Raw genomic sequence first — 19,004 nt, 5'->3', positions numbered from 1 at the left:
CAGAATATATACATACCGTTATTTCTCCAATCTTAAAGCACATTCTATTTTTTCTCTATTTTCACATTCCAATTTAACTATTACCTCATTACTCCATTCCCCTTTACAGAGATATTTACTGAAAAAATGATCATTTCTCACTGCATTGGCCTCCTCTCATCCCAATCTCTTCTTCTTGGTCTCCTTTGTGGATTCCTCATCTTCTGAACCTTTAAGCACTGAGTACTCCAGGGATCTGTCTTCACACCTCTTTTCTATCTATACTCACGTCCTGGGCAATCCCATGAAATCTCACAGCTTTAAATATCATCTTGATTCTGTTGACTCACAAATTTATATCTCCATCCAGTGCCTCCCTGATGACCTCCAAACTCTAAATTGCCCGTTGGACATTTCCACCTGCGTGTCTGACAGGCATCTTCAACAGAACACACTCAAATTACACTCTTGAGTTATACCCTACACCTCAAACCTGCTCCTTCTGTAACATTCCCCAATCTCATTCTTATAATTACTCAGGCAAAAGAGCTCAAAGTCATCCTTGAGGCCTCTCTTTTGTTCACATGCCACATCTAAACCCCAGTAAAGCCTATTGACTCTATCTTCAAATAGAAGCCAATTTCCAATTTTTCTGATCCAAACCACCATTATTTCTCCCTTGGATTATTCCAATACTAGTGCTCCTATATTGTGGGCTGGCTTGTATTCCCCCCTCCAAAAACAAAAAGATGTTTCAATTCTAGTCCCGAGTACATGTGAATGTGATCTTATTTGGAAATAGGGTCTTTGTACATGTAATCTAGTTATGATGAGGTCATACTCAATTAGGGTGAGCCCTAATCCAATAAGACTTTTGCCCATATAAGAAGAAAAAACAGACACAAGGGAGGGAGAGCAGCCCTGCAAAGATTCAGAGACATACAGGAAGAATATCATTTAATGATAGAGGCAGAGATTGGGGTCATGTAGCTGCAAGCCAAGGAATGCAAAGGATTGCCAGTCACAATAGAAGTCAAGAGAAAGGCATGGAACAGATTGTTTGCTGGAGACTTTGAGAGAACATAAACCTGTTGAACTCTTGATTTTGGACTTCTAGCTTCTAAAACTGTGAGAGAATACATTTCTGTTGTGTAAGTTACCCAGTTTGTGGTTATTTGTTATGAAAATGCTAGGAAACTAATTCACCTTGCTTTTTCTTTTTCCCCTCTGAAGATTACTTTCCATACAGAAAAAAATTATATATATATAATGGTATTATATACAATTATATATATGTTTTAAATATATGTATATAATTATACATATATGTAATCATGCATATATGATTTATCTGATTGATGATGTCCCTCAAAAAAGTTAAATGCAGAATTACCATATGACCTAGCAATTCCACTGCTAGATATATGTCCCAGAGAATTTAAGGCTGGGACTCCATCAGATACTTGCACACCCATGTTCATAGTAGCATGATGTGCAATAATCAAAAGGTGGAAACAACCCAAATGTCCATCAACAGATGAATGGATAAACAAATGCAGTTTATTTTATCACTAACAAATGGCATAAATGATTATTGTTCACCACTAACAAATAGTATATTTATCTCTAATAAATGGTTAGAGTAAAATACTATTCAGACTTAAACCAAACACAGAAGGACAAATATTGTATGATTCCACATATATGAGGTACCTAGAATAGACAAATTCATAAAGACAGGAAGTAGAATACAGGTTATCGGGGGTTGGGGGAGAGGAAGGAATGGGAAATTATTATTTAATGGGCATAGAATTTCTATTTGGGATTACGAAAAAGTTCTGGAGATACATAGTGATGATGACTGTACCACATTGTGAATGTACTTAACGCCACTGAGTTGTACCCTTAAAATATGATTAATATAAAAAATTTTGAGTTCTGTATGTTTTACTACAATTGTTAGAAATGCATAGAAAAAAAGGTAGTTATTGCTGCGTGTGAAGGGAAAAAAAAACTCCAAAAAACTAAAAAACATAAAACTCCAAAGGTTCAATTCACTCAGAGTCCAAGTCTTTACCTTGGCCAACAGGCTTTAAGTGATTTGGCTCCCAACTACCTGTCTGATTTGATCTTGCTTCCTGAAACATTCCTTCACCATCCTGCATCCTTGCTGTTTCTCCAACACACGCAACAAATTCTAGTCTCAGGGCCTTTGCACTTGCTGATTCCTCTGCATTGAATCTTACTCCCCAACTTGACTTCCATTTTCAACCCATATCTACATAGTTCTCTCCTTCCCTTCCTTCAGGTCTCTGATTAAAAATCATCTTATTAGTAAGGCCCTTCCTGACTACCCTATGTAAAATTATATGACAATATTTCTGTCCTTATTCCATTTTATTTTTCTCCATAAATTTGTCCTCATCTAACCTATTGTATACCAGTTGCTTTGTTTGTTGTCTGTATCCTCCCATTTGAAAGCAAATTCCTTTAGATCAAGGACTTTGTTTTATTCACTACTCTATAACAATCCTTAGAACAATGCCTGGTAAGTAGTAACTGCTCAATAAATATTTGTTAAATTAATGAATGAATACTTTAAATGCTCTTTTGTAATTTGCAAAATGCCCTCTTTGCTCCTTAAAAAAGCACTCACGTTCTATTTAATCAAAATTGTGTCCAAATAAAGGTATTTCTAGAAATTACTGAATTGAATCATTTGAAACTTCATTTGTAAATTCTTTATGTTAGTTTTTTTTTGGGGGGGGTTGTTTCTTGAGAGGGGTGTTTAGTGCCTTGGTGCTGTTTTCTAAATATTTTTGGGGTGTGGAAACTTTTGGGAAATTATGTGGATCCTTTCTCCAGAAACACATTCAAATAATACACAAAGTTTTACATGTGATTTTATGGGGGTCATAAACCATCTGAATTCCATCTATCGAACCTCTAGTCAGTCTATAAGTCTATCATATTTTATTTTTTTAAAGACTTTTATTTATTTATTCATGAGAGACACCAAGAGAGAGAGAGAGACAGAGAGAGGCAGAGACACAGGCAGAGGGAGAAGCAGGCTCCATGCAGGGAGCCCGATGTGGGACTCGATCCTGGGACCCCAGGATCATGCCCTGGGCCGAAGGTAGGCGCTAAACCACTGAGCCACCCAGGGATCCCCTATAAATTTATCATATTTTAAAGCTGAACTGGGCCCCATAATTCAGAGTCTGGGATGTATGGAGAGCATGGCCTTTACTCCTGTGACACCCCTGCTGGTTCAGCCTCAATGGGAGGTGTAGTTCAAGATTTGATCTCTCTGCAGGCCCTTACCCTTCAGCATGATCACCAGTTTCATTTGCTCAAGCAATAACAGTTTGACTTTATATTTATCATACATAATTTTAAGCTTTAGAACAGTTACTTTGTGGTAAGTATACCTGTTCCCAAACTTAGAATTAGATGTGATAAATATAAAGTGTTCAGACTCAGCACTTATGAATTTCTAGATAGATTGCTGAGTATACTATTAAGTTCTCACTCTTGGTTATTCTACAACTTGTACACAGAATAAATGCAACTTAAGATATATGAAAACAAAATGCCATTCACTGCTCAGCCTTCTGCAGCCCTTCATGTCATCAAAGCCACTTTCTCTGAGGTTACCAGTGACTCTTTAATTGCTAAGCTCAATGGCCTAGAAGTCATTCTACTCAACTTCTCTTAACATCTGACATTGTTGATCACTGTTTCCCTTATGAAACTTTCATCTTTTTATGGCTTCTTTTATACTACTGTCTCCTAATTGTGTTGTTACCCCCTCTGGCCATACCCTAGCCTCCTTCCTTGTCTCATCTTTTCTTTCTTTTTTTTTTTTTTTTAAGATAAGGTTTTATTTATTTATTTGAGAGAGAAAAAGAGAGCATGAGCAGGGGGGAGGGGCAGAGAGAGAGGGAGAAGCGGATTCCCTGCTGAGCAGGGAGCCCAATACGGGGCTCCATCTCAGGACCCTGGGATCATGACCTGAGCTGAAGGCAGATGCTTAACTGATTGAGCCACCAAGAATCTTGAGCAAGAGTCTTAGGTACTCTGTCTTAGTTTACTCATCTGTAAAATGAGAATAATGACAGTAGCTACCTCCTGGGGTCCTTGTGAGGATTAAATGTGTTTGCATTTATAAAGTACTAAGAACAGCATCTGGCACAGAGTAAGTGCTATATAGGTATTTGCTCATAAAGTGGTCTCCGATTTGTCCTCATTCTAGTCCATCTTCCACACTGCTTACAGATGTTTTCAAGGGGTTGCTAATTATTGAGAGGTCAACCAGTCATTGTGGTAAGGGCTTTATAAGCAGAATTTCATTTAATCCTCATAACAACCTGCTAGGGGGGTGTTATTATCCCCTTTCGAGGGATGAAAAAACTGAGGCATTAAAAGCTATTGTACTTTGGGGTGCCTGAGTGGCTTAGTTGGTTAAGTATCTGACTCTTGCTTTTGACTCAGGTTACGATCTCAGGGTTGTGAGATGGAGCCCCATGTTGGGCTTCATGTTCACTGCAGAGTCTGCTTGAGATTCTTTCTCCCTTCTTCTCCTTCCCTCTTTGCTCTTTCCTTGCTCATGTACTCTCTCTCTCTCTCTCAAAATAAATAAATGAAAAAAATCCTAAAGAAAAAAAAAAAGCTAATATACTTTGCCCAAGATCACAGAGGGTAACAATGACAGAGTTGGGATTTTGATTCAGGTCTGTTTACTCCCTGAGCTAGCGCTCAAAACCAGGAATCTACACTACACTGTTTTCCCAAATGTGAGTTAGTCACTTACTGCTTAACCATCTTCAGAGACCCCATACTGCCCATGCTGTCATGATATATTTCTTCAGAGTCGTGTTCCAACTTATTTCTTGTAACTCCTCTCCACGCAAGCTGCCCTTTCCTTCCTCCCTCTCCCCTTTGCCACATTCTTTCTTTTGTTTCTTTGTTCTTCAACATTTACTGAACGCCAGGTACCATGCTAAATTGGAGAAAACAAGAGAAACAAACAATTTGTCTTCAAGGAGCTCATAGTCTGACACAAAGTACCATTGACTATACAGTGAGGGGATTGCACCAGGGCAAAGTGGGAGCCAGATAGGGCAAAGGAGGGATGCGACCAGGGAGAGTTTCTCTGAGGAAGGGACATTTAGCTGCCTTAAAGGATATTTCAGTCAGACAACTTCTTGCCATTCTTTAACAATCCTGACTTCTTGCTTTTTGCCTTTGAGATTTTTGAGGTGTTTTTCTCTCCATTAGATTGTTGTTTAAGACTATATTTCAAAGCCACCTTTTCTTGAATTCCATCCTTTCTTTCCCAGTCTGTTGGATGTTTGTTTCCTTAAATATACCACACATTCAACCTGTACCACTGTAGTCTAGTTACTGGTCTATCTGCCTTTCTGTATAACAAAGCTGTGATGTCCTCGGGGCGGGCGGGGGAGGGGGGCAGGTAGGCAGAGTCTTACTTATTTTTGAACTGTCCTTCATTCCCAAAGTGGCATGACGAGCATATTATAATACTCAGTATAATTTTGTTAAATTAACAGCTATTTGCCTATTTACAAAAGAAAGTGTAAGGCAAGGGGCTTTTCTGATTCAAAGTAAAGCTATCCGGACTATTATTTATAGTATCTAGCACAGTGCTCTGCAGAGAGTAGGTGTTTAATAAATACTAAGTATTTGAGGGTTCTGTCAGTGAAATATCTGAAGTAATGTTAAGAATAAGGAAACATTAGATCTACTTCTGTAGATACATGAAGATTTTCATGTCTAACTGAGTATCAGGGCTCTGGATCAGGTATGAAAAAAATTAAGAATTGTTGGCTATAGAGCTAGTATTGAGGATTTCCTTCCTTCCCTGGGTCAAGGCCATGTATCCAGAATCTTGTGCACAGCTAAGACAGTAAGGTATGGCTGTTGGGAGCAGGATGCTTGGTCAGCAGGAGTTGCTGCCAAGAATGTGGCATTCTAGTCCATACCTGGCTAAAGGCCCAGCAAACTCTTTTGCACCTGCTTCTGGTTCCATCATTTTAGGTGCACCATCCCGTCATTTCCTCTCTGTGATTGTGTTTCCTTACTAGGAATGTTTACCTCCAATAGAGGGGGGATTGTTATGGTGGGGAGAGGAGTTATGGTCTTGAGGTGAGAGGAGTCCTCACTTCTGTTCTTCTTCTTACTGTGGCTACCCTTTCACCAGCATTGAAGCTTTTGAGTCAGAAAGCCTCATAGCCTATGCCTATTTTCCATCATGCCTCATCCCTCTCCAGAGGAAATGATTGCAGAACCCCTACTGGCATGACTTAAGAGGAAGGGAAAGGGGAAAAGTACATGGAGAGAGAGAGAGAGAAAAAAAAAAGTCAACAGCAAAGATTGATACCTCCGAATACTGTCCTGGTCACAGTAGTCCCCTGGTCTCTTTGGGTTTCATCAAAATTGTTAGAATTAAAGGACAAAGTACGTGTAAGGGGTTTAGAATAGTGTTTGGAATGTATGTACACACTGAGTACTTAATGAATGTTAGCTGTTACTATCCAGGGCTCCTTCACTTAGGGAAGGATCTGGGTTTCTGTCCCAAATCAGGTCCTCTAGGACAATCATTCCCACACTCAAAAGCAGCTCCAAACTATGTGAGTTAGCTATTCCCTATGCTTCCCTTGGACAGTTCAGTCTGGACACCAGATGCATTTCTGGTCTCCCTAGGGGGTGGGGTTGCCACGGTATCCCTAGGGGATTCTCTTTCCTCCCAGTATTGGTTTCCCTCTCAACCTCACCGGGAATCCCCAGGAAGCTCAGCATAGGCCCATTTGTTAACTTTCCCCCAGAATGCCCCCTCCCAGTAGTGATTTGGGTGCAGGTGTTGTTATCGACCTTTCTGGTAGCCCTGGGACTAGATAATTACATTGAAATTCAGAAACAGCATGCAATTTTTGGCACTGACGTCTTTAATTAAATCCAACAAGCATTTATTGAGCACCTAGCGCTCAACAAATTGTGTACGGCACAATTCCTTTAAATACTTTTTTTGATCCTTAACTATTTAGCCTGTTTTTACTCGCTCAATTTGGATTAAAGTTGATCCACTCCTCAAGAGTTTTATGAAGAACAAATATCAAAATGAGAAACTGTTTGCACAATTCTCTGCAAACATAAAACGTCTTGTACGACTTATTCTCGCTACGGTATTAATATTAATTGCAATAACAACACGGCCGCTTCCCAGGCAGGCGGTAGAGAGCAGCTGGAAGGCCAACGCGAGTCCGACGGAAGAGGTCAGGGGAGGCGCCTCCGCGCGTCCGGCCCAGAAGGGGCGGGGCCTCGAGGACTGTGCCCCAACCCAACCCCTTGCCCCGCCCCTTTCGTCGGTGCGGCGTAGGCGGTTACCATGGGGATGACGTCTAGAGGGCGGGGCGGGGCGGGGCTATGGAGAGGAGGAGGAAGATGGCGGGAGGGCGGCTCTGAGGAGACCTCGGCGGCGGCGGAGGAGGAGAGAAGCGCAGCGCCGTGCCGCGCCGGGGCCCATGTGGGGAGGAGTCGGAGTCGCTGTTGCCGCCGCCGCCGCCGCCGCCGCCGCCGCCGCCGCCTGCAACTGCTGGACCCGAGCGGGAGTGAGGGGGAAACGGCAGGATGAAGTTCGCCGAGCACCTCTCCGCGCACATCACTCCGGAGTGGAGGAAGCAATACATCCAGTATGAGGTACCGGCGGCCGCCGGGGTGTGGGAGGACTCGGAGGGGCCACCATCTCGCCAGTCCCGACCTCCGCTGCCGCCTTCCGCTCCCGCTGCTGCCTCTCGGCGCCCGGGCGGACTTTGCCCCGGCGCCGCGGGGAGCCACTGCGGCATCCCCGCCGCGGCCGGCCCCCCGTGGGCCCCGCTGACCTTCCCCTCCCCCGCAGCCCCGCTGCCGCCGGGGTAACGGATATGCGGGCGGCGGGCCGGCAGGGAGGGCACGGCCCGGCCGGGGCTGCGGAGCCGTGGAGGGAGGGCGAGCCGCAGGTGGGGGGGTCGCGGCGGGAGGGCAGGCCGGGGTCGCGGCGGCTCGGCGCTAATCCCCGCCTCCCCGCTCGCTCTGACCTCCCGTCCCCGCCCTGGGCGAGCGCCCCCTCGCCAAGGTTAGGTTTTGTTTCTTCTGCTCACCTCTCCCCAAGGATCCTTCTCTTCGGAGATGAGCCCCTTTAGTGATTTTCTCCCTTTCCACAGAGCCCTTCCGCTCTTCCTCACTTGTCCACTGTTGACAAAGGCTTCGTAACAAGGGTTGAAACTTGACTTAAACGTATATATCACCTTTGCAGTGGTTCCCGTGGGCAAACGTCTTGTAACCATCTATTCTGTTGTGGTAAGACGGTGACTGGTCTTTCTACTGATTGCGTGAAGTATATACAAAGTAATCACATCTCTGGTTTTGACTCTCCCCTTGCTTTGGAATGGAGTGAAGGGGGAAGAGGAAGCAGGGAAGAGAAGAAGATAATTGAAAATTTCAGATTTTTCTCTGCTGAAATTTTTGTTAGCTTGGGAGGAAACTATTGTAAACAATTACTTTTAAACATACCTGTGTATTACAGATATGCCCTCCCCGCGCCCCCACCCCCTCCCCCCGTCCCCCAATTTCTGCAATAACAGCTCCTGGAGAGTATTCGATAGATAGTGATAAGGAACCTTACATTAATATAGGGAAAAGTAAAGGTAATGAACCCTTTTATATATGTTCAGAAGGCAGGATACCCGAAGAGCTTCAAGAACTGCAATAGGTTATTCTCAGTAGCTGGCAATTCAGCTCCTGGATAGAGAAAGAAAGACTTATCTGTAACCTCCAGGAATTCACATCTATGTGTGTGCAGGAACAAAGAGTGTAAAATCGATATGAACACAGATATGTTAGCTACATTTTGTGAGTTGAAATATTTTAGTTCTCTTTTTAATTTCTATTTAAGTTCAGTGATAAGGATGTTTAGGCAATAACAAGTTTATTTTTCATATAGAGTTGTAATAATTGAAGAAGACAGGGAAAGGGGTGTGTGTGTGTGTGTGTGTGTGTGTGTAGGTAAACAGAACCTTGAAGATTGTAAAATAAATTCACCTTGTAAAATGCAGTATTTGATTATTGCTAGAAATGAAAAGCCCAGAATTATTAATGCTTTCTCGTCAGTTAATTTTCTTACAGCCTTTTGTGGCTACATTTTGTAAGAATGAAATAAGGCACTAGCTTCTCAGCCTGTGGAGTTTTTGATTTATTGTTTCTAATAACATTCGGTCAGTTTTAAAACCTTGGCTACAGTCCAGATGATGGTTTTTATTGAAAGGAGGGTATTGGTCTTTCATCTTGTAGTAGTAATTTTCAGCACCACTGCCAGTTCTTCATAGAGGCATAGGACACAGCATGCTGAAGCAACATCTTATACTTGTTATATAGTATGGAATGCTTGATTTGGGGAAAAGTAATAGTGGCTGATTGTATGCTGTGATTCATTTTAAGTATTACAGCACTTAACTGTTTCATAGAATTATATTAATTTGGAATATCTGAAGCTGGAAGGGGAAGCATCAGGTTTAGTTTGAAAATGCAGTTACCTCTTGATTTGTAATGTCAGCTTTCTGGCTGGAGTAACCACAGTAATTCTGGGACTCCTTCCTCATTCACTCCGTTTGGACACTAACACTAATTGGTTAGGTTGGTTACAGAGGGAATGTGACTGCATTATCTTTCCTGGGGCAATTATAAATTGTTTTTAAAAAAATTCATTTATTAAGGATGATTGAAATTTTATTCTGCAGAGTCCCTGCTACATGACTCCTGTCCCAGATAAACTCATTGTTTGGTAGGCAAAAATAAATAAGGGGGACTTTTCTCTTTGTGAATTGAAGCCGTTAAAGACATCTTAAAGGGTTGGGGTCTGTGTTGTATATTGTTTCTCAAGAGCTGGTGCTATTCCTTTAAAAATACTTGAAGGGCCATAAATAGGAGTTTTCCGAGTCCAGGCATTTTGGCAACTTAAAAACTTTGGGGAAAAAAATGACATCTTAAAAGAGCTTAGCTGTTGCTAGAGAAAAGAACCTTCTTATAATGCAGTAACATGTAGTTGCTCGTGTATGAAGATCATGCCCTGAAACACGGCTAGTAGAACAGAGTTGAATTTGTTTTTCAGGCTCTGATGGTGAAATTTTGGAGTATTACCCCCGATGTGTAGCCTATGGTGCTTTCTAGTGCTGTGAACCACTACAAACTGTTCAGCCTCTTTGGTTTTTATGTCATTTCACTATACTAAATTTTATTTGAAATAAGAGCATTAGAGAGAAACTGAAAATTTTGTTTTAACTCTATAATTATTTGTATTATTGTGTATACATGGTCACACAACAAATGCTAGTTCTTGTATATGTTAGCCATGAGACCCTGGGGACAATCTATTCAGGGCTGTTTCCTTTTTTTCATGAGATAAGAATATAGGGCCAGAGCTTTCCAAGGTCCATTGTGGTTCATAGCTTTTCGGTTTAACTTTTGGTGGTTTTTGTTTTTTGGAATGTTAAAAATTATTAATGTGACTCATTAATACCCTAATAATTATTAGAGTTTCTCCACAATAAATTGTGGAGTTCATAAACTCAGTTTTCATAGGCAGAATAATTAAGCACAAGAGAGCAACAGGAAGAAACCATACAAAGAAAATTGGCTGGTTTGATACATTTGTGAGTAGCTTTTACAGAGAATAAACACAAATGAACAGAGACCATCCCTGTTTCCAGTAATCTATTTGAGTGTAAATCTTGGCAGAGAAAATAAAACATCAATAAATCTTTATGAGAGCACTTAAAAAAAATTTAGAATCACTGATTGCAATTTTTAGAGCTTTGTAATTGATTAATCAAAATTAACAGACCAGTTTCAACCACACAGACTAGTAGGACTGTGTTAATATTTTACAGAATATTAGCAAAAGAAGCAAATACATTTGGTGCTTTAGGCTGCTGACTTGTGTTTTCATCCCTAGGGTCCTGTGCTGCTTTGATTTCTGAGGAATTAGAGATGGTTTTTTCAGTGTATACTGTAGTTTTGTAAGATACTAGAATAAAGAGGTCTCTAAATTTCAGGATTTTAGAGTTTAAAAGGAATTTAAATATTAGCTGCCTCCTCCTTGTTTTTTTTCAGACAGGGAAACAAAGGCCCAAAGAGGTTAAGTTGTTTGTCCAGGATCATTTATAGATAGATAGTCTCTTGAGTGTAGATGTGTAAGCACTGGGAGTCAGGCTGCCCTAGCTGTGTGACCCTGATGAAATTACTTCCTCTTTCTGGGCTTTAGGTTCTTCATTTGTAAAGTGAGAGAACTCGACTTGATGGTTTCTAAACTCACAGGGCTGTATTTTCTAAGGACCCATCTAGCTTTAAATTTCTGTATGTTTTTATGGTTTAATTATGTTTGGTATATGAAGAAGACTTAAGTTTAGGACTATTACTAAATTTTTTAAAAATCGGAATTCACTTTAATTAACATATACTGTATTTTTAACTTCAGAGGCAGAATTCAGTGATTCATCAATTCCATATAGCACCTAGTGCTTATTAATTCAAGTGGTCTCCTTGATGCCCATCACCCAGTTATCCTATCCCCTCACCAATCTCCCCTATGGCAACCCTCAGTTTGTTTCCTGTAGTTAAGAATCTCTTATGGTTTGCCTCCCTCTCTGTTTTCTAGGACTATTATTAATAGTGTATTTTTCAGGTTAAGGTTCTTTCATAAAATTTTGAGGAGATTTTAATCTGTGAAAGGAAAGCTGACCCAGTGAAACTTTTATTTAACTTAAATAAATAAAAAGTGATAGTCCTGTATTAATTTTTTTGTTGCAGGGTTTGGAAAAGGAGAGATTCTGTACAAGCTATACATCTCTTTTTTTCAAGTGTAAGGAAACATTGCCCTGACATTATTGTGATTTTCATTTATAGAACTATCCCATGAGAACACTTGTGTTGCAGGCTTCAATTTCCCAAAGGTATTATGTTGATTCGTTAGGGTTAAGTTGTCTTGCTAGAACTTGTTTGAAATTTCCAGTTTGGCCACCCGATGGGGCACAAACCACTTTTTCTTTCAGGCACTTCTGCAAATGAAAGTACAGTATATCGTATTTAAGATAACACTTGTAAATAAGATGCTTGGCATTTACCGATGTTTCTTAAATGAGTAAATGGATGTTGTATAAGGCAGGAACCTATTACTATTCCTTATTATCTTCGTATAATAATGTCTGTTAGGGTGAATATCTTGGAAAGATTATACTTGTCCATCCATCCCTGAAGGTTGGTTTTGGATCAGCTTTTGGGTGAAGGCCCAGATCATAAGAACCTAAGAATCTTATTTGACCAGGGGTGACCATGGAAAATTAGTCCTGGCTTCAAATCCAGTCCTAATCTGGAAAGCATTTGAGAGACTGTTGAGTTGTGCTGATTAGGGTTTTTAAGTATATTTGGGTCATAGCCCCCAAAGGAGAGTACCCCAAACTCCCATGGAGTAAGAGAAAGATAATAGTTGAGCTATTCATTATATTCGTTTTTATTCTAGTTATATTCATTTTTATTCATAAGACAAGGAAGAAATAGAATTTTACTAATATTTAGTAAATGGATCAATTTGATGACCTTGTTAGGAGGTCTTCTGAGAAAAAGAAAGAAGGATTCCTTAAGATAATCCTTTGAAATAAGATTTTACATCCACTGTCATCCACAATGAACTTCACCCTAAGCACATATTATGCTTTAAGAGTATCCTGCCTTTGTGAAGTCTGTTTTTCAGTTTATAACCATTATTATTAAGTTTCACAACCAACTAATTCCTGAAGTTTGAAGTAGAGCTTCGAAATACTTTATCACAAAATGTTAAACTCAGCTTTTAAAAATAATAAAGCTTTTCAGTTATGTTGTTCTCTGAAATATTGTTATTGATGGTAATTTCTTAGATTAAAAATATTTTTTAATATAAGTGAAACATAAAAATTAATTATTTTATCATTGTCTCAACTTTTAGAAACTTTAAAAAATTCTGTTTTAGGAGTATCTAGGTGGCTCAGTTGGTTAAGCGTCTGACTCGGTTTCATTTCAGGTCATGATCTCAGAGTTCTTGGGTCAAGCCCCACGTTGGGCTCTGCACTCAGCATACAGTCTGCTTGAGATTCTCTCTTTCACTCTGCCTCCACTCGTACGCACTTTCTCTCTCAAAATAAATAAAAACTTAAAAGAAATGTTTTATAAGAGACACAGTTGTAGAAGGCTATAATTTATCAATAAATATACATATACTGGAGGTACATAATAAGCTTTTGTTTTTGTATTTGATAGGGATATGATATAAAAAAGGGTTTGGAAGACTTTGCTCAAGTTGTGCAGCTTATTAACCTGAGCTGGTTTGTGGGTTGCCTGGTACTGAACTGGCTTTAGGGATTGAGAGAATGTCAGAATTCACTAGGTTATGATTTGCCTTTTCACATATTCCTGTTACCTAGTAAATGCTGAAAGAAGCTAAGATGACAAAGCTCATGAATAAATGACTTAAATTATCCATTCATTCCAACAAATATTTATGGGGGTTCTATTTGCTGTAGGCTGATAGATTTGTCCTGAAATTCTAGCTCTCTTATTATCTTAAAAACCGAAAAAAACAGTTTTTGGTTTTGGGTTTTATATTTCAGTCAATGGAATCTTTTTAGAATTAAAAATGGTGTAGAAAGGGAAGATTGCAGATGGAGGACTTGGAGCATTGTTATAAATTTGGATCACTTTGTAAATGATATGGAAGATTTCTCCTTACCTTTTCAAACTTTTTATGTTATACACCTTTAAATCTAATTTGTTTTTATTTTTAAAATATTTATTTATTTTTAGGGAGACAGAGAGAGAAAGGAAGGGGAGGGGCAGAGGGAGAGAATCTCAGGCAAAACTCTTTGCTGAGCAGGGAGTCCAACTCTGGGCGAGGTTTGATCTCACAACCCTGAAATCAGGGCCTGAGCCAAAATCAAAAGTTGTATACTTAACTGACTGAGCCACCTAGGCGCACCTAAATCTAACTTGTTTTAGGAGTAGATTTCTTCCCATCACCATGCAGGTGTGATTTGTCTATAGGGAGTGATCAGAAAATTTTAAAAAAATTGTTCATTTATTAGAGGCCAGAGGAGAGGATAATTAACCTGCTGTAAGCATAACTTAAACCTGAAACCTGTATATTTTCTGTAACAAGAGGACAATACGCTTATTATTGTCCATACTTGTTGAGGATGACCTGCAGTATTTAGAAAGATCATAGATTAAGAATGAGAGGATAAGTCCTTAGACCTACTTCTGTCACTGACTGTTCATAAAGAATTGGTGAACAAGTGATTTTTTTGAAGATTGAAGGGCTGAAATGTAATCATGCAGGAAAGTGGGAAGTTTTTAGATTATTCTATGACTTAAATTTAGGCTAAATTGGTAAAGTTTTAATTTAGAGTAATCCATGTGCTTTCTTGGCTTTTTCTGTACCTCAGAACAGTGGTTCTTAAACTTTTTGGTCTTGGGACCATTTGAAACTTGAAAATTGTTGAGGATTCCGATGTCTTCTGATATATGCTGTATTACAAATTAAAACTGAGAAATGCTTAAAACACAGGAGTAGCACACCTACTAGAGACATGTTCTCTCACTTCATGCAGCCTCTGGAAAGCACTGTTTATTTGTGAAAGAAGGAGTGAAAAAAATGAAGTTTTGTAGTATTATTAAAGAAAGTTTGGATCTTTTGGGATCCCTGAAAGGGTTTCTATTTTTTTTTTTCTAAAGATTTAATTTGTTTATTCATGAGAGACACACACACACACACAGAGGCAGAGGCACAGGCAGAGGGAGCAGCAGGCTCCACACGGGGAGCCTGATGTGGGACTGGATCCCGGATTTCCAGGATCACACCCTGGGCTGAAGGCAGCGCTAAACCGCTGAGCCACCAGGGCTGCCGGGGTTTCTATTTTTTTAAGTTTATTTAATCTGTACACCTAATGTAGCGTTCAGTCTCACAACCCAAGATCAAGAGTTGCATGTTCTTCCAACTGAGCCAGGCAGGACCCCTCCTTTAAAGGGTTTCTGAGAGTTGCTGCCATAGACCATAGAACTCCTTTCAGAAAGTTCAGAGATGGCCTGAGAGAGTTCTCTAGTTTTAGGAAGCACATCAGGGGTATAAGGGAATCTCTTGGGTCAGAATTCTCTGGTATTTCCCCTACTACAAAGGATTTTTTTGGGGAAAAATGAAGGCGGCTTCCTTGGGATTCCCAATTCCATCCTCTTTTCTTTGAATTGAATTGAATTTAGTAGATATGTGGTCAGCTTGTCATTAAGGAGAACGGAATTAATATTTATTGAGCAGTTAGGAACCCAGTGTCAGCTGCTTTCCATAGGTTAATCTCATTTAATCTTCATAAGATAGATGATTTATTACTTTCATTTTAGAGAGATTAATCAATTTGTTCATGGCTACACACCTAGTAAGTAGTAGAGCCAGAATTTGAAATTGGATCTGTCATACTTTGGAGCTCTTGCATTTATATAAGAATTGTAAATAATAACAGTGGTGATAGCAGGGGCAGTAACAACAGCTGTGATTTTTTTTTTCAGCTGTGATTTTTTTTTTAAGATTTTATTTATTTATTCATGAGAGACAGAGACACAGGCAGAGGGAGAAGCAGGCTCCATGCAGGGAGCCGGATGTGGGACTTGATCTTGGGACTCCCAAGATCACGCCCTGGGCCAAAGGCAGGTGCTAAATCACTGAGTCACCCAGGGATCCCCAGCTGTGCTTTTTTTTGAGTGCTTATAGTGTTAGGCACTGTGGTAAGTTTTAAAAACATTATCTCTCTCTTTCTTTTTTTAAGACTTTATTTATTCATGACACACACACACACACACACACACACACACACAGAGAGAGAGAGAGAGAGAGAGAGAGAGAGAGAGAGAGAACATAGACAGCTGGAGAAGCAGGCTCCCTGTGGGGAGCCTGATGTGGGATTCCATCCCAGGACTCTGGGATCAGGTCCTGAGCCAAAGGCAGACACTCCACTACTGAGCAACCCAGGCACCCGAAAAACATTTTCTCTTTATAGCAAGCTATTTAGGTTCTGCTTATAGACTGGGGAAACTGAGTCTTAGGTCCACTGAGGAAATAATATGCTAATTGTGGGTAGGCTTCTCTTAATTCCTACATCATATTGCCTTATGAAAAATAAATCAATAAATTCATTCATTTATACGTACGTACATACATACATACATACATACATACAGTTAGATGTGGTCTGATCTGTTCTTGAGCACCTGCTGAAGTAGTGACTGGTCTGTTTTTAGTCCTGTCTCAGTCTGCATGATTTGGAGGTGGTGGAGGGGTCTGGAGTTCAGAGTTAATGTATATTTTCCTCAAGGTTTTCTGTGTAAGTATTATTAGATAGGCAACTGATAAATAGAGGACCTTATGAAGATGAGGCCATAAGAAAACAATAATAAGATATTAGTGATAAGAGTGAAAAGAGGAAGATAAAGAAAAATGGGCATAACTATTGCTGTGCCAAGTTGTGGTGGTTGGCTTCTAGATCATAAATCATAGAATTAATTAGACTTTTTGAGGAATTTCAGAGATTAGCCCAATTCCCTTTTTTACCTAAATGGGAAATGAGGTTTAGAGGGGTTAAGTGATTCAAAGTTACATGGTATGGTTAGTGGCTGAGTTAACACAATTACTCTGATTCATTTTATTGCTTATTATTTTGCCTCATATGCTAGTATGTTCATAATGCACATAGAGAACAAACTCTGAAGCCAGACTGCCTAATATTCCAGCTCCACAATTAGCTTAGAGACCTCAGGCAAGTCATTTAACCTCTCTCTGCTTCAGTGTCCTTATCTGTAAAATAGGGATACTAATAGCTTTTATAGGACTTTGTGAGGATTAAAGGAATTAAAATATGGAAAGTCCATAGAACAATGCCTATCAAATGCAGGGAGCCCAATGTGGGACTCTATCCCGGATCCTGGGATCACACCCTGAGCCAAAGGCAGACTTTCAACTGCTGAGCCACCTGGGTGTCCCTATATATTTACTATTAAAATTATTTCTCTATCAAAGCTCAATGGTATTAAATAATGTTGGTTTAACAGTATCTTTGGAAGGGAGACTAAGCCTTAAAGCTTGTCACTTTATGGTTATCCAGTTCAAGTTTTCTTGGAAAATATCTTTATTGATTTTAACTATTACTCCTGTTATCTGTGATACTTTTATTAATAAATTGTCCTTAACCTTTTTATATATAGTAAGAAAATCAGTCGGGAACAATTATGTAGTTTTGAAAATCCATGGTCGCTTGTAACTTAGACCTTATTTATTTAAATTATAGACCCTCTCTGTTATTTTTGTTTTTTGTTTTTTTTTAATTGGGGTAAAATTCATACATGTATTCTTAAGTATGACCAAATAGCTTAAGTGAGCTTGAGTTTTCAGTTCAATTTTCTCATGATTATTTAATTTCTTTTTTTTTTAAAAGATTTAATTTATGGGACGCCTGGGTGGCTCAGTGGTTGAGCGCCTGCCTTTGGCCCAGGGCGTGATCCTGGAGACCTGGGATCGAGTCCCACATCGGGCTCCCTGCATGGAGCCTGCTTCTCTCTCTGTCTGTGTCTCTGCCTCTCTCTCTCTCTGTGTCTCTCATGAATAACTTATTTATTCATGAGAGAGAGAGAGAGGCAGAGACACAGGCAAAGGGAGAACCAGGCTCCATTTCATGCAGGGAGCTTGACACGGGACTCGATCTGCGGTCTCCAGGATCCCACCCTGGGGTGAAGGCGGCGCTAAACCGCTGAGCCACCCAGGCTGCCCGAATATTTAATTTTTTTTTTTTTTTTCCGATGCAAACACAGGAGGGTTTAAAATATTTAATTTCTAATACTAGAATTGGGTTTAGAGTTGAGAAAGTCTTTTCAACCCCTCTATTTTTTTTTTAAGATTTTAATTATTCATGAGAGACAGGGAGAGGCAGAGACATAGGCAGAGGGAGAAGCAGGCTCCTTGTAGGGAGCCCGATATGAGACTCAGTCCCAGGACTCTGGGATCATGTCCTGAGCTGAAGGGAGATACTCAATTGCTGAGCCACCCAGGCGTCCCATCAACCCCTCTATTTTACAGATGAATAAATTGAGAGTAGAGAGGCCAAGATTATGTGGTCAGAGTCTTAAAAGTAGTTGATAGGAGAGCATGGAATAAGAATATTGGCCTCTTGCTCACTGCTGTACCTTGCTGATGCTTGTCACTGCTGTGTAAATTTTTTTTTTTGGTTTTAAATTTTCAGAATTAATTTTCTTTGTAAGAGTCAGTATGAATTTAAATGTTCTTTACTTTTTTTTTTTTTTTTTTAAATTTATGATAGTCACAGAGGGAGAGAGAGGCTCAGAGACACAGGCAGAGGGAGAAGCAGGCTCCATGCACCGGGAGCCCGACGTGGGATTCGATCCCAGGTCTCCAGGATCGCGCCCTGGGCCAAAGGCAGGCGCCAAACCGCTGCACCACCCAGGGATCCCGAATTTAAATGTTCTAATGATTATTCAAATACTCTGCATTAATACATTTATCTGACTAATCCATTAGATCACATTTTCAACCCAAGATAATTCTTGTGTGTGTCAGTTAAAAGACTGAGTAAATTAAGAGACTTAAACCTTAAGAATACTATTGTTTACTCAGCTACAGAAAATTAGCCATTTTCCTGACTCGGTAGAAACCTATCTTAGTTGAGGAGACAGGACTGAGAAATTATGGTAAAGCTTGAGAGGTTAGGTAGGAATGAGAGCAAGGTTCAGGAAAGTTGAAAAATCATTTGGCCATTCCTCTGTAATATATCTGTGTTTGAACATTAACTTAGGTTTATTTGTTATCTGTACATGAGGAGTAACCCTCCCTCCCCATTAAGACCTCTTATTACTTGTTACCAAGCCAAATCAGGACATATATGACTAGAGGA

General features: G+C 39.9%; 1 protein-coding gene across 1 annotated transcript in view; it reads left to right on the top strand.

Annotated features, from left to right (window-relative positions):
* Positions 1–7,057: 7,057 nt before the first annotated feature.
* XPR1 (xenotropic and polytropic retrovirus receptor 1) overlaps positions 7,058–19,004 on the top strand; it is a 224,596-nt gene continuing 212,649 nt past the window's right edge. The window contains exon 1 of the mRNA XM_041756166.1: positions 7,058–7,695. Coding sequence (XP_041612100.1) covers positions 7,627–7,695 — 69 coding nt within the window. The 5' untranslated portion in view covers positions 7,058–7,626. The remainder of the gene's footprint in view (positions 7,696–19,004) is intronic.

The sequence above is a fragment of the Vulpes lagopus genome, chromosome 1, assembly GCF_018345385.1.
Source record: "Vulpes lagopus strain Blue_001 chromosome 1, ASM1834538v1, whole genome shotgun sequence".
In the NCBI taxonomy this organism is placed as follows: Eukaryota; Metazoa; Chordata; class Mammalia; order Carnivora; family Canidae; genus Vulpes; species Vulpes lagopus.
Note: the sequence above shows the minus strand (reverse complement) of the source record. Positions and strands in the feature narration are given on the sequence as shown.